This window comes from Hakea prostrata, chromosome 3, assembly GCF_041222555.1.
Source record: "Hakea prostrata isolate BN-2017 chromosome 3, UWA_Hpros_2, whole genome shotgun sequence".
Taxonomy (NCBI): domain Eukaryota; kingdom Viridiplantae; phylum Streptophyta; class Magnoliopsida; order Proteales; family Proteaceae; genus Hakea; species Hakea prostrata.
In genome coordinates, this window is record NC_142602.1 from 44,806,609 (window position 1) to 44,819,789 (window position 13,181).

Here is a 13,181-nt window from a genome sequence, read left to right on the forward strand (position 1 = left end):
TGATTCTACTAATGTAGGTACTACAACTACATTAGCATTACATATATGAATTCTTTTGATTGTGAATGTCTTTTATTGTCACTTATGTATGAGATTGATCATGTCATTGTATATGTTTCTATGTGATGAGACAATGGTTGTGTACGTTATGATTGATTGCTGAATGTGACTGATTAGGTATGGTTTGGGATTGAGAGGTGTCCTTTTGACACTTATGTCCTAGGACATCGGAGGGGATAGTATGGCATGTTCTCCGAAGATGTCCATCGATGCTTTCCCGAATTATTGATTTTTATACCTAGGGCTGTCTAGCATTATTTGGTTAGGAATACCCCGTTATATCAGACCCGAATCGGAAGGGTATTGAGACCGAAAGACCTGTGGTAGCAATGGGGATTCACGGGCGCTCAAGACCGGTAACCAACCCATGAGAGGACAGGAATCACATTGTGGGGACCATTTATGGGTAGGGTTGCATATGGATAGACTTGGGCTCATGGACGCTCAAGACCGGTAACCAACCCGTGAGGGGACATGAGAGTTTCCCGTTTACCATATGTGGATAACCAATAGGGTTGATGAGTCCGTAGTCAGGGACTATGCTGACTCTAGTGCGAAGGATACTGGAAAGGATTGCCAGGGGCGAGGAATGGACGTATCTAGAACTGAGTTGATATGACTAAGTAGAAGACTTGCATTTGGCTAGGCTTAACCCTGACATACGCCAATACTTAGACCAATGGTGATGTGAGGAGCGGTCACCTAAACCCCAACCATGGAATGTCCCGAGGGATGCCAGACCCACTACCAAACGGCGTTGTGTGATGAGACATTCCCAAAGAAGTATGGTGCTATGACTTAAAGCATGTCTGTCAATAGAGATCAACATACATAGAGTTAGATTCATACATACATTGTCTGTTTCATATCATATTGCATCATGTTATGTTCTGTAATCATGTTATTTATGTTATTGTGGATTTAACTTGTCTTACTGAGTTTCTTTGAAACTCACTCCTTTTATACAATAGCTTTTGTTAGACTTCTCTATAGGTTATGAACACTATGACGGTCCGTATGAGGAAGTGCAATGTGAAGAGGTATACTTCACGCAGGGTAATAGCAGTTACGACAATTACGGTGAAGATCCCTCATGTGATCATGCTTCGTACTATGATTAGCCCGACCGTGGAGTGGAAGCATCCGTGCCTAATTTCAGAAGTCTACACTTATAAAGATATTCTTTATAAAGTTGAAAACTCTTTAGTTTTGTTTTGTTTACTTTCTCTTTTGGGAACAGTTGTACCTTTTTCCTTTCATTTGAGCTACTTTCCGCTGCATTTGTGGAATGAGATTCCGCCTCACTCTACTTCTTTTGACTAGATACTTATCCGTAATCTTTTGCACTCTGATACTATATGATCTTGTTCTTTCCTTATTTAGATTTCTTGATTATTATTATTACACATTGAATTTATCTGTTCATGATTATGTTATTGCTTATGTGGGAGGATGATTTCTTCGAAATTTGATCTTCGGGGCTGTGGATCACACACCCGAATAAGGTACTGGCTGAGTGGATGTGACACATTGAAGTCCCTCTTGGACTAGAAATTTGCTTAGCCTTTCATACCAAGCTCGTGGAGCTTATTTAAGTCCATAAAGAGCCTTTTTAAGCTTGAAGACATGGTTGGGATAGGTAGAGTCTTCAAAGCCCGGAGGTTGTGCAACATACATTTTCTCCATAATAGATCCATTTAAGAATGCATTTTTACATCCATTTGATACAATGCAAATGCCAACAACATTCTTATGGATTCTAAACGAGCGACGGGTGCATAGGTCTTATCAAAGTCAATCCCTCCTGTTGATTATACCCTTGGGCAACTAACCTTGTTTTGTTTCTAACAACTTGACCATTCTCATCAAGCTTGTTTCTAAACACCCATTTGGTGCCTATGATGGTATGGTCTCGGAGTCTTTGAATGAGTTCCCAAACATCATTTCTTTTGAATTGATTTAGCTCTTCTTGCATGGCAATGATCCAATAACTATCGGTTAGGGCTTCTTTAGCATTCTTAGGTTCTATGGTTGACAAGAATGCAACATAGTTGCAAAAGTTTTGAGTTCTTGACCTAGTTTGGATTCCTTGACCTAAGTCACCTATGACTTGCTCAAGGGGATGGTCTTTCCATGGGACCACCTCTTTAGGCAATTCTTGAGAAGGGGTCCCACCTTCATTGGGATCATTTTTGGAATTTTCTAGAGATAAGTTATCCACCTTTTCTCTAATAGCATGTTCAATCCTCTCATCATTTTTCTCATCAACTAGAGCCTTATATTTGTCCTTGGGTGGAGATGAGACATCCATTGATTCTTCCTCAACTAGGGTTGGTGTCTTGTTTAAGAATTTCCTAATTAGGACATGATTCAAGACATAGCAAGCAATGCCTGTGGCTTCCACCCAAAGATACTTTGGCATTAAAAATTTACTAAGCATGGTTCTCGCCATTTCTTGAAATGATCTATTCTTTCTTTCTATCACTCCATTTGATTGGGGGGTTCTAGGAGCGAAAAAGTTATGAGTTATGCCCTGTTTATCACAGAATTCTCCAAAGTAATTGTTGTTATCAAATTCCCTCCCATGGTCACTTTGAATGGTGAAGTATCCCTTCTAGTTTTGAATCCTCCTAGCAAGGATGACAAACTCTTCAAAAGCATCATCTTTATGCTTTAGAAATATGGTCCATGTTACCTTGAGTAGTCATCAACGATTACAAAGGTATAGTGTTTACCACCAAGGCTGGCTGTGGGAATTGGTGCAAATAAGTCCATATGTTCTAGTGGTCTACTAGTGGAAACTAAGTTTTTGGACTTATGTGACACTTTGGTTTGTTTTCCCTTTTGACACGCATCACAAAAATAATTTTTATCAAACTTCATTTTTGGAAGATTTCTAACTAGATTCTTTGATGCAATGGTCTCAATTAGCCTCATGTTGATGTGACCTAATTTTCTATGTCAAACTATGGTTTCTTCATGTGACATAAAACAAGTCAAGTTAGGAGATGACTCATTGAAGACACATGTGTAAATGTTATCTCTTCTAATACCTCTTATGATTAGATTTCCATTCATATCTTTCACATGACAACAAGAAACATCAAATGTAACTCTATATCCTATACTACATAGTTGACTTACACTAAGCAAGTTATAGGACAGTTTATCAACTAAATATACATTAGAGATAGAAGTACCTCCAATGTTGATTCGACCAATGCCAACTATATTTCCTTTGCTATTGTCTCCATAGGTGACACTTCCTCCATCATACGATCGAAGCTTTGTGAAGAGCTTTGGATTTGACATCATATGCTTGGAGCACCCGCTATCGATGTACCATTCACTTCTTTGGATGTTCATCAAGCAAACTTATATAGAAAAGAAAGATGTGCATTGGTCCCCATGTCTATATGGGTCCATCTTGGTTAGATCCTATTGATTCTATGTTGAACCAACTAGGTTGATATCCTTTCGGCCTTTGAAACCTTGGGTCACAAATGTCAAAAGGTTCTTGGACTTGAGGTCTTTGTTTCCTCTATCCATTGAGGTTTTGACTTCTTTGCCCATTCATTTTATTTGTGTTTTTATAGAAGTTTTCGCTTCTTCTAGGCCTTTGATGGTTTGGCATGTATGGCCTGAATGGAGTTTGAGACATATGCTCATAATATGCAAAGTAGGGATGTGACCAGCTATAATCAAACATCATTTGATTGTGGTTTGGCCAAAATTGGTGATGTTGTTATCTATGGGCATTTTGATAGCTTTGGGGTTTATGCCACCTAGGGTCATAATAATTTTGGTATCCTCCATTTCTTCTTGAATAGTCTTGACTTGACTGATTTGGTCTTCTTGTTCTTTGGTCATTTTTTGGCCCATTTTGCCTTTTCCTTTGGGAATTGTGATTTCCTCTTCCAAATTTCCTTTAATTGGTTTGAGGTTGGGTCTTGTTCCCACTTTAAATGTTTTTGTGGGTTTTGAAAAGGGATTCTTGCTAAATGTCCCTTTTTCAAATTAAACTTCCTTCCCCTTTTCTAGAAGTTGAAGTTTCACTATTGAATCTGAGTCCTTTATCTTGTGGACTCTTTTGGGGGGTTCTTAGAAGATTATCTAGATTACTTTACCCATTTGTGAATTTCACAAGGGTTTTGTTTAGGTCACTATTCTCTTTTTCTATTTTCTCAATGTACTCCCGTAGATCATTTACGATGTCATTAAGAGATAACACTTTGCCTTCCAAGACCTTGTTTTTCTTGCTAAAATTATACAAAGTGTGAAAATCACTTGCTAGGTCTTCCTCATCAATGTCATCATTTTCATCATGAATGGAATCAAGACTATCACATCTAGATTTTACCTTATGATCTTGATTTTCATCCATTTTAGCCATCAAGGCTAAGTTGATATTTTCTATTTGGTTTGTTCCTTCATAGATGACTACCAACTTATCATATATTTCTTTTGCATTCATGCAAATATCACATCCATTATATACGTTTTCACTTAAGGCACATTGTAGAAACATTTTGGCCTTGTGGTTTGCTTGGGATTTGACTTTGTCAGTTTCATCCCATTTGGTTCTTGGTTTGAGGATTTTATTACCATCTTTATCAAATTTGGTAATCTTATTTAGTCCATATGTAATTATGTCCCAAACGTCTATATCAATAGCACACACAAAGTCTTCAAATCTAAGTTTCCAATAGGCAAACCTTTCTCCATCAAAATATGGAGGCCTAGAGACATTAAGTCCTTCGGGTCTTGAAAAGAATTGGTTGGATGATGATGCCATGATCTTTGACTATATTAGAGATTGATTTTAATCTCGATTTGAGCTCCCGCTCTGATACTAATTGTTGGTGCAACCTAGAGGGGGGTGATTAGGTTGTACCTAGTGGATTATCCCAAATTCTAGGTTTAATTGCAATTTCAAAGTAAGTTGACAATTTAAATGAAATTTGATAATGACAAGCAATCACAACACAAGAATTTATAGTGGTTCGACTTTACAAGTCTACGTCCACTCCTCTCTTGGCCTCAAGAGAGTATTCCACTATTGATTCTCTTTCAATACAATGGGTAGAGATCAAACCCTTACAATAATCTTTGTTGCGGGGCAAGAGTACCCTTTACAATCTTTGTTTAGCAAGTAGGGCAATAGCACCCTTCACAATCTTTGTTTACGGGCAAAAAAACCCAATCAATCTTTGTTAATGGGCAAGAGCACCTAATCAATCTTTGTTAACGGGCAAGAGCACCCAATCAATCTATGTTAACGGGCAAGAACACCCAATCAATCTTTTTTAGCGGGCAAAAGCATCCAATGACCAATTCGAATCTACCTAGACTAGAATTGAAACAATTTACAAAAGAAGGGATGTTACCTTAACAAAAGGTGTGTGACACTTTACCTCTTGTGTGAGTGTGATGCAATGTGAATTGTATGCTCAAATGGAAAGGGATGCACCACCGACGCCTTTAATCACCTCAAGCTTGGCTTCCACAAGTTTAGAAACACCTTGGTATATTTTTTCAAGGTTGGGAGAGGGTGAGAGGCAAAGCACAACGCCTTTAGTCACCTCGAGCTTGGATTCCACAAGCTTGCTTAATACCTTGGAATGTTCTTCAAGGTTGGGGAGAAGGTGAAAGGCAAAGCACAACGCCTTTAGTCACCTCGAGCTTGGTTTCCACAAGCTTGCTTAATACCGTGGAATGTTCTTCAAGGTTGGGGAGAAGGTAAAAGGCAAAGCACAAGGCTTTCTTGCAATTTGAGAGCTTAGGATCACTTAGGGAGTGGGTGATCAAGTGTAAGTGTTCCTCCTCTCAAATGGGGTGAATTGGGTTTATATAGAGCATCTTTGAGTGCCAAAACCCAATCCCCAAAGGATAGAAAATAGACACATTTTAAGTCCAATTTTCAGTTCAGACGAACATCCGTCTGAAAAAGAGCCGTTATAACTAGTTGTTATAGGCTTTTTAAACTAGACGGAATTCCGTTTGACCAAACAGACATTTCGTCTGAGCTTTTGTGACTCAGAATCACGGACAGCAAACTAGACGATCGTCCATCTGCCCAGACGATCGTCTGTCTGCCCAGACGGTCGTCCGTCTGCCCAGACGGTCGACCGTCTGGTGCCCTGTTTGCTATCCTACTTTAGGACATGGACTTGGTTTTGGTTTTTGGACTTTTTGTTCAACCCTAAGCCTCATACACCTTCCTATTATGTCCTAGGTCAGTCTAGTGACATGATATGCACATGATTACATACAATTACATGAGATTGCATATGGAGGTGTCCTAAGTCCTAACTTCATCTAAGTCTTGATCATTGAAGTTCTTGAGTCTTCTTGTATTCCATTCTTCATGATTATCTTTATGTCCATCTTGGCATGGTCATCTTGACTTAGATTTCATGTCCATCTTGGCTTGATCTTGGCTTTGGCTTGACTTGAGCATATGGCTTTGACTTGAGCATATAGCTTTGACTTGGAGTTGGTACACTTGTTTCTCATCTTGAACTAAAACAACACAACTCAATATAGCCATTAGTAATTCATGTTTGTTATCATCAAAACCAATGGAGGCTGATGTGACAAATGCTGACATGACATTTTCCAACAAAAACTTTATTGGTCCTGAAGTATCATATCTCAATGCAATTGGGGCATCAATCTATTTTGCTATAATATACGATCGAATATAACATTTTCTATAAGTGTTAGCAAGATTTATCTCTTCTTCAATACGAAGATATTGAAATAGTATTAAGCATATATTTTGGTACCTTCGAGAATTATTGACATGATGTTATCTTATGAATGTGGATATCAACTTACTTATTATGCATATGCATGATATTTATCTGATCTACATGAGCTAGATTTCAAACAGACTATTTACTCTTTACCAAAAAAAAAAAAAAAAAGGCTTTATACTAACAAGTGAAGGAAGCATGTGGTATTCTACTAAGAAAAATGGCTTTCAACAATATTATATGAATATAATGCTACATGAATAACTCAATTGAAAGGATGATACATCAAAAGAAATATAACGAAATAAATTTCACCAAAATTTTTTTTCACTCGTAATCTTAATGAAATTGTGAAGTGTGATAATTTTGCTGATTTATCTACTGAGAAGTTACTATTTTAAATTTTAAGAATCTGGTACATGAGATTTGAGATGTGTACATTTAAAAATATTCAATAATGTTATCATTAGGGAGAATAAAAATACGTGTTACACTATTTTTCTCTTCACTAAGGTTTTGTTTTATTGTATGTTCTTAATAAGGTGTTTAATGAGGCAATTAATAAGACGTATTATTCATATATGTATATTCTTTTTCATTTACTAAGATTTTTTATCACTGAATTTTTTTTATTTATTAATATTTTATTGTTGTACATTATCTATTGATGGACATCCAAAAAAACGTATTATAAATAATATTTATTTATGAATGTCTATCATCCCCAAATGGATCATATTAAAAGATGTCTCTAAATAGATATTTCAGCTACCTTAGGTGCAATCTTGGAGATTTACGTTCCCATATTAATTGCAGATCACAGTAATACATCATTCTATATCAAAATCATTTTATTGTGTGCGAAAATCATATATTATATTTCCTTATAAACTTTGATATTTTTATATTAAAAAATATTATTTTTACTATAAATATGTAATACATACAATTCAATAAAGAAAGATTGATTTACTTTAACGTAATTTTCATTTTTGTATTTAATTAATATATTTTCTTTACCTTACAACAGCTAATAAATTTTGTTTTGTTAGTGAATAACAAATTCAATGACTTGCTTTTTACCAACCAAAAAATATAAAAAAGGACTTGCTTTTCAATCTCGTCGTTTTAACTTTTTTTTACCGCTGTCGTCGTCGTTTATTTGTAGCATCGGGAAATCCAGGTGGTGCGTTGAGCGCAAAAGTTGTCGCAGTCCCGGGTGAGACCAGTCAGATTTCTTCACCTGCCATTTTCAAGTCTTTAAGTAAGTGTTGACCAGAGATCTCTCAATCCCTCAAATAAGGTTCGTCTGGTGTTTAATCTCTGTTTTCTTGCTTTCTTTCTGAAATTTTCTCCCTTTCATCTTTACCCGTTTATCTTTCGCCGTTTTGACTGTAGGTTCTTGTGGGTTTCGTTTTTTGACTCGGTAATTTGATTCCTGCATCAATGTCTCCAGGGTTTGATAAATAAACCCGATTTGCATAAAAGAGAGAGAGAGAGAGAGCAAATGGTTTCTCATAAGTTGGGGTAGGCAGAGAGACAAGTCAGGTTCTTGTTTACCCATAAACCAGGTGCTGCTATGGTTGTAGGATTCTGAGGTTTTGCAGGGCTATTGTGTAAAATGTTTTCGATTTATGCGCTCAATTTTGAATACATCCTCAAGACTTGCACATCCTAAAAGAAAGAAAGAAAGAAAGAAGGGAGATCAAAATGGTTTCTTTAGAGTTGGGGAGACTAAAGTGAAGTTTTCTTTTCTTTTCTTTTCATTTTCCCTTGATTTATTTATTTATTTTTCAATATATATATTTTGAGACTATGTGAAGTCAAATGCTAGAAACCCATTAGTCTGGCACTTCATTTGTAGTTGGACAGTAGGGCTGGGTTGCAGAGTGTAGAGGTTGCATCGATGTGCACGTCTAATGCCGTTTGGTTTTTATTTTTTGGGTTGCTTCCCTGTATGTTTTGATGTTCTTGGTTATGGTTAATGTTGTTGTTTTGTTTTGATCTTTTGGGTTCCTTCCCTGCATGTTTTGATGTTCTTGTTTATGGTTAGTGAAACTCTTGCGTTATTCATCTTAACTTGCAGGGCCTCTGATAATTAAGTTTGAGCTTCTAGTTTGGGTTGGGGCTCTGCAATTATGGAAACAACTGGTTTATATCCTTTTCCTAAAAGAGATATGCATCATGAAGAAGTGAAGACAAAAGAAGGGGAGGATAAGATCAGCAACTTACCAGATACCCTCCTTCATTACATCCTCTCTTTTCTTCCAACAAAATATGCTGTTAGAACTTGTATTTTATCAAAAAGGTGGCAGTACATCTGGACTTCTGTTACCAGTCTTGACTTTGATGATGGGTTCTATAATGCTGAACAAGGGCAGAAGCGAGTTAGAAAAAAAGTGGCCAATTTCACGAATTTTGTGGACAGGGTACTGATTCAAAATGCATCAAGTTTGGATGAATTCCATCTAAAATGTGGTAACTCCTATGATTTAGATCGCATCAATGCTTGGATATGTGCTGCAATTAATCGTAAGGTTCAGCAGCTCTGTCTCTCAATTTCTATGACACAGTCCCTTAAGTTGCCACACTGCCTCTTTACTTCTGAATGTCTGGTTAAGTTGGAATTAGTTGGAAATTTTGTACTCAATGTTCCTTCTTCCATCTGTTTATCAAGACTCATTATCCTCTATCTTGAAAGAGTTACTTTTGTTGATGATATATCAGTGCAACAACTCCTTTCAAGCTGTGCAGCACTTGAAGTATTGACTATAGATGATTGTAAATGGGATGATATAACAAATCTTGACTTGAGCATTCCTACACTAAACTGTTTGACCATTTATCACTGTAATTCCACTGGATACAAAGTCAGGTTTAATCTTCCAGCCTTGGAAGTCCTCACATATGCGTCTTATGCACCCGAAGAAGTTATAGTTGATGACTTTTCCTCCCTAATTGAGGCATCAATTGGAGTTGGATTGAGTGATAACCAGTACAAAATCAAGTGTAGTATGCATGGTGATTGTGTACGTGTTCTTCTTGAAGGAGTTGCTCATGCAAAGATCCTGGATTTGGATGGTGACACACTAGAGGTATCCTAGCTGACTCTTTCATGTACGAAAATTCTCTCTTGTATCCACATCTGACAGTAGTATGAAGCTCAATATGCGGCAGATGCTAAATCGAATTGTTGGTTCAAAGGAGAAAGAATGAAATAGAACTGGGTCCATAGCTTAACAACCCTTATATTTATTATCTGGCAAGTATTGAGCTCCAGACTCCACAGTGAACCACACTGACAGATCTGGGCACCGGGGAGGATTTTTATCTCTCTTCTATTGAATTTTCAGCCTTGTCTGATGGAAATTCTTATTATTCAGTTTTTTTTTCTTCAACCAGGTTCCTGGAAATTTAAATAGCCATTTGTATTTCGTACATGATTTTGAGTAACTTTATGTTATTTTGTTGTGCCAAGACACTTTCATTTGCAGCAGAACGCCCATGTATGCCTACATTTCCCAATTTGAAGCGCTTGGGGTTGGGTATTTGCAAGAATTATGGCTGGGGGATGCTCCCTCTCCTACTTGAATGCTCACCGGTTCTTGAGGTTCTTCAATTTTATGAGGTAAACTAAAAGTCATGAACAATTTGTATATTAAGTAATAATCCTTTATTGAGTAGTTGGATTTTAAAACTTCTACCAGTTGTAGCTCCAAATCTTTCTTTCTTTAATCCAGGGTCTTGTACACTCTGAGGGTCAAAGGAAATTCAACTGGGATTCCCCACAAATTGTGCCTTATTGTTTGGTGTCACACCTCAAATCAATTGAAATTTCTGAATTTGAGGGGTACAATGAAGAGTTTGAAGTGATTAATTTTCTGATGAAGCATGCAAGCATCTTGGAACGGCTAGTCATAACTTTTCGTGAAGGGAGGGTTGTATTGGAGGAACAATTGAAATTTGCTCAGGAAGATCAACTGAAGATTGCTGAAAAATTTTTGAATCTCCAGAAGGGGTCTATGCATTGCAATATTTTGATTGGCACAAGCTTTGGTTCAATCTACATAAAGGGGTTGAAAAGATAGCATCATTTTGATCATGTGTACACAACTTTACATCTGATTAAGTTCCAAACATTTCTCATGAAGCAGAAGAATTTGGATCCTCTATTCAAGCCTATTGTCCATCTGGTCCGTCTGGCTGTTGGATGACAATGCATGGACAGAGAGGATGCAACCATTGGATGCAAAGGTTGAAACAGAATCAGTCCGTTTAGAAGAGGAGTCACAGCTTTTGAAAGCAGATTGATTCCGTTCCAGCTTTTGCATCCAACGGTTCCCATCCTCTCTGTCCATGCATCGCCCATCTGATGGTCAGACAGCCCAGATGGACGAGTGGCTTGGACGGAGAGGATGTAGGTCCCGAAGCAGAAGGGGCTTTTTGTTTTGTGAAAGACGGGAAACATCTACTCCAACAGTCAGAGGTGACTAGTCAAGGAGGTCATTTGGGTGCTCTGTGGAGGGTCTTTTTGTTGCAGCGAAGCAGACCTTGTTCTGCATGACGATCGTAGTGTTAGTAAGACTAATTGCCCATAGCTTTTAACAGCTTTTGTTACATTACTTTTTGCTTCCCAGAGCTTCCTCAGTATGTCTATTTTCCTGGACTCTGCTTCTACTGAAATGAAGTGTGTAATCAGCCATGCTATCTTGGCATAAAAACAGACCCAGCATGGCTCTTGTATGATTTAGCTGTGAAAATCCATGCCAGCACGGTTTATTATAATCTGTTGGAATAAAATTCTGTGTTATCTGTCCCTTTATGAAAATCAGCTAGTCTGTTTCAGTTTTAATACAGATTCAAACTTGCAGTGCTCTGCTCTAAGCCCATGTATGACATTTTTGAACTGTGTTAGTTTTGTAGACAAACTAGCCAAATTCTAGCGGAGGATATGAGAATTGCCAGATTTATCCATAAAGGTGCAGTAATCAGATTGCACAGTTTGGATGTCATCACTTTACTAAAATCCACTTGTATTTGAATCCTATGATCCACGACTTTAGTCCTTAACTTAAGTTGATGGCATTGTGCCAACCTTAAATATTCACATAATTCTGGTAAGCTGCTTCAAAAACAGAAAACGCAGAAGACTGCTTATAGATGTGGTTTTGTATTCATGTGGTTAAATATACATATAAATTTCTTGATTGCAACTAATTTATTTACCTAAAAAAATTTGCACCTAATTTTATGCTTTCAATCTTCACATTTCCTTCAGATGGTTATGTTTTCATGAGGTTTAGCTGGAATTGCAGAGCTGCTTCAATTTCGTTTTAGTAATGCACTACTCTTAAGCCTTATAGTTAATATCTGCTGGAGAAGGATGGTGAACCCCATAATCACTCATTGGAGGACCCAAATGTTGGGAAATGACACTTTTACCCCTCCTAGTTTTGATGACCACAGAGAGAGATTCCTGCACTAACGAATTACTTGTGTGAAAGATGAATGATGCTATAACATTTGGATGCACATGGGTGTGTGTTATGATCAGAAATTATGATTCAAGTCAAGGAACTAGACTAGATTATTGGGCCAAAACCAAGGGTTAAAATCTGGGCCAAGAAGATACGTCCGACACTTCTCGAACTTGCCACTACAGCTGGCTTCATATGATTTCTCTGTAGAGAATATGACAAAAGTGATACTCAGCATATTTCTATCCCAAACTGTCCACTCAGCATTAAATGGCATGGCAAGGCTCTCAGCTTGCCTTGAAGATTGTATATATTTTCTTGTCCCCTCAACTATGGGCATGAGTCATAACAATGCCAAAGCTGATGTTGACATCTCAAATCTAACAACAAAGTCTCCAGCTGGGTCACACAACTTAGCTTGTTGAAAAAGCCACTCCATAAAGTCATCTCTACCCTCAATCTCATCACATGAGCATCCAAAGGCTGTGAAGCATGCCATCTTTGGAGGTATGGATCATATATATAAACCCATCACCATGCTTGAAGGGGGTAAGCTCTAGACACTCCAACAACCACCTTCTTTAGCTTTCTAAACCCTTAAAGAGCATGATCTTCATCATCTCTTGGGGCTTTGCACTCCTCAATGGAGTCTCTGATTTGTTGGCCTGGACTAACTCGATCGTCGGAGGTGGCTTCCCGTCCTCAGAGGCGGCCCACTTTCACTTTGTTTTGGTCTTAGGAGTGATGGCTGGATCAGGAGTAAACTTTGGAGCTAAGATCATATTTCTTGTACCAACATTTGGTGATGTCAATGGGAACTGTTAACAAAAATTCAGCTGCTCTTCCTTTGTTTGGATGCAACCCATCGCATGTAGCCGCTTTAGAA

General features: G+C 37.7%; 1 protein-coding gene across 4 annotated transcripts; it reads left to right on the plus strand.

Annotated features, from left to right (window-relative positions):
* The first annotated feature begins 8,024 nt into the window (after positions 1–8,024).
* LOC149022338 (F-box/LRR-repeat protein At3g59190-like) lies at positions 8,025–11,957 on the plus strand. 4 transcript variants are annotated; one of them, XM_089150467.1, is made up of 4 exons: positions 8,025–8,082; positions 8,905–9,913; positions 10,297–10,446; positions 10,559–11,957. In XM_089150467.1, the coding sequence occupies exons 2-4, from the start codon at positions 8,957–8,959 to the stop codon at positions 10,904–10,906; spliced, it is 1,455 nt and encodes a 484-aa protein (XP_089006593.1). In that variant the 5' UTR covers positions 8,025–8,082; positions 8,905–8,956; the 3' UTR covers positions 10,907–11,957. The 4 variants fall into 4 exon arrangements, with proteins under 4 accessions (XP_089006593.1, XP_089006590.1, XP_089006592.1 ...); XM_089150464.1 differs by having other exon boundaries at positions 8,031–8,557; XM_089150466.1 differs by having other exon boundaries at positions 8,031–8,121.
* Positions 11,958–13,181: the final 1,224 nt, after the last annotated feature.

Bases quoted from the DNA above. Each gene is read 5' to 3' on its own strand.
- LOC149022338 (XM_089150467.1), top strand. From the start codon at position 8,957: ATGGAAACAACTGGTTTATATCCTTTTCCTAAAAGAGATATGCATCAT. The intron at 9,914-10,296 runs GTATCCTAGCTG...TGTTGTGCCAAG, and splicing joins TGGATGGTGACACACTAGAG to ACACTTTCATTTGCAGCAGA. The intron at 10,447-10,558 runs GTAAACTAAAAG...TCTTTAATCCAG, and splicing joins AGGTTCTTCAATTTTATGAG to GGTCTTGTACACTCTGAGGG.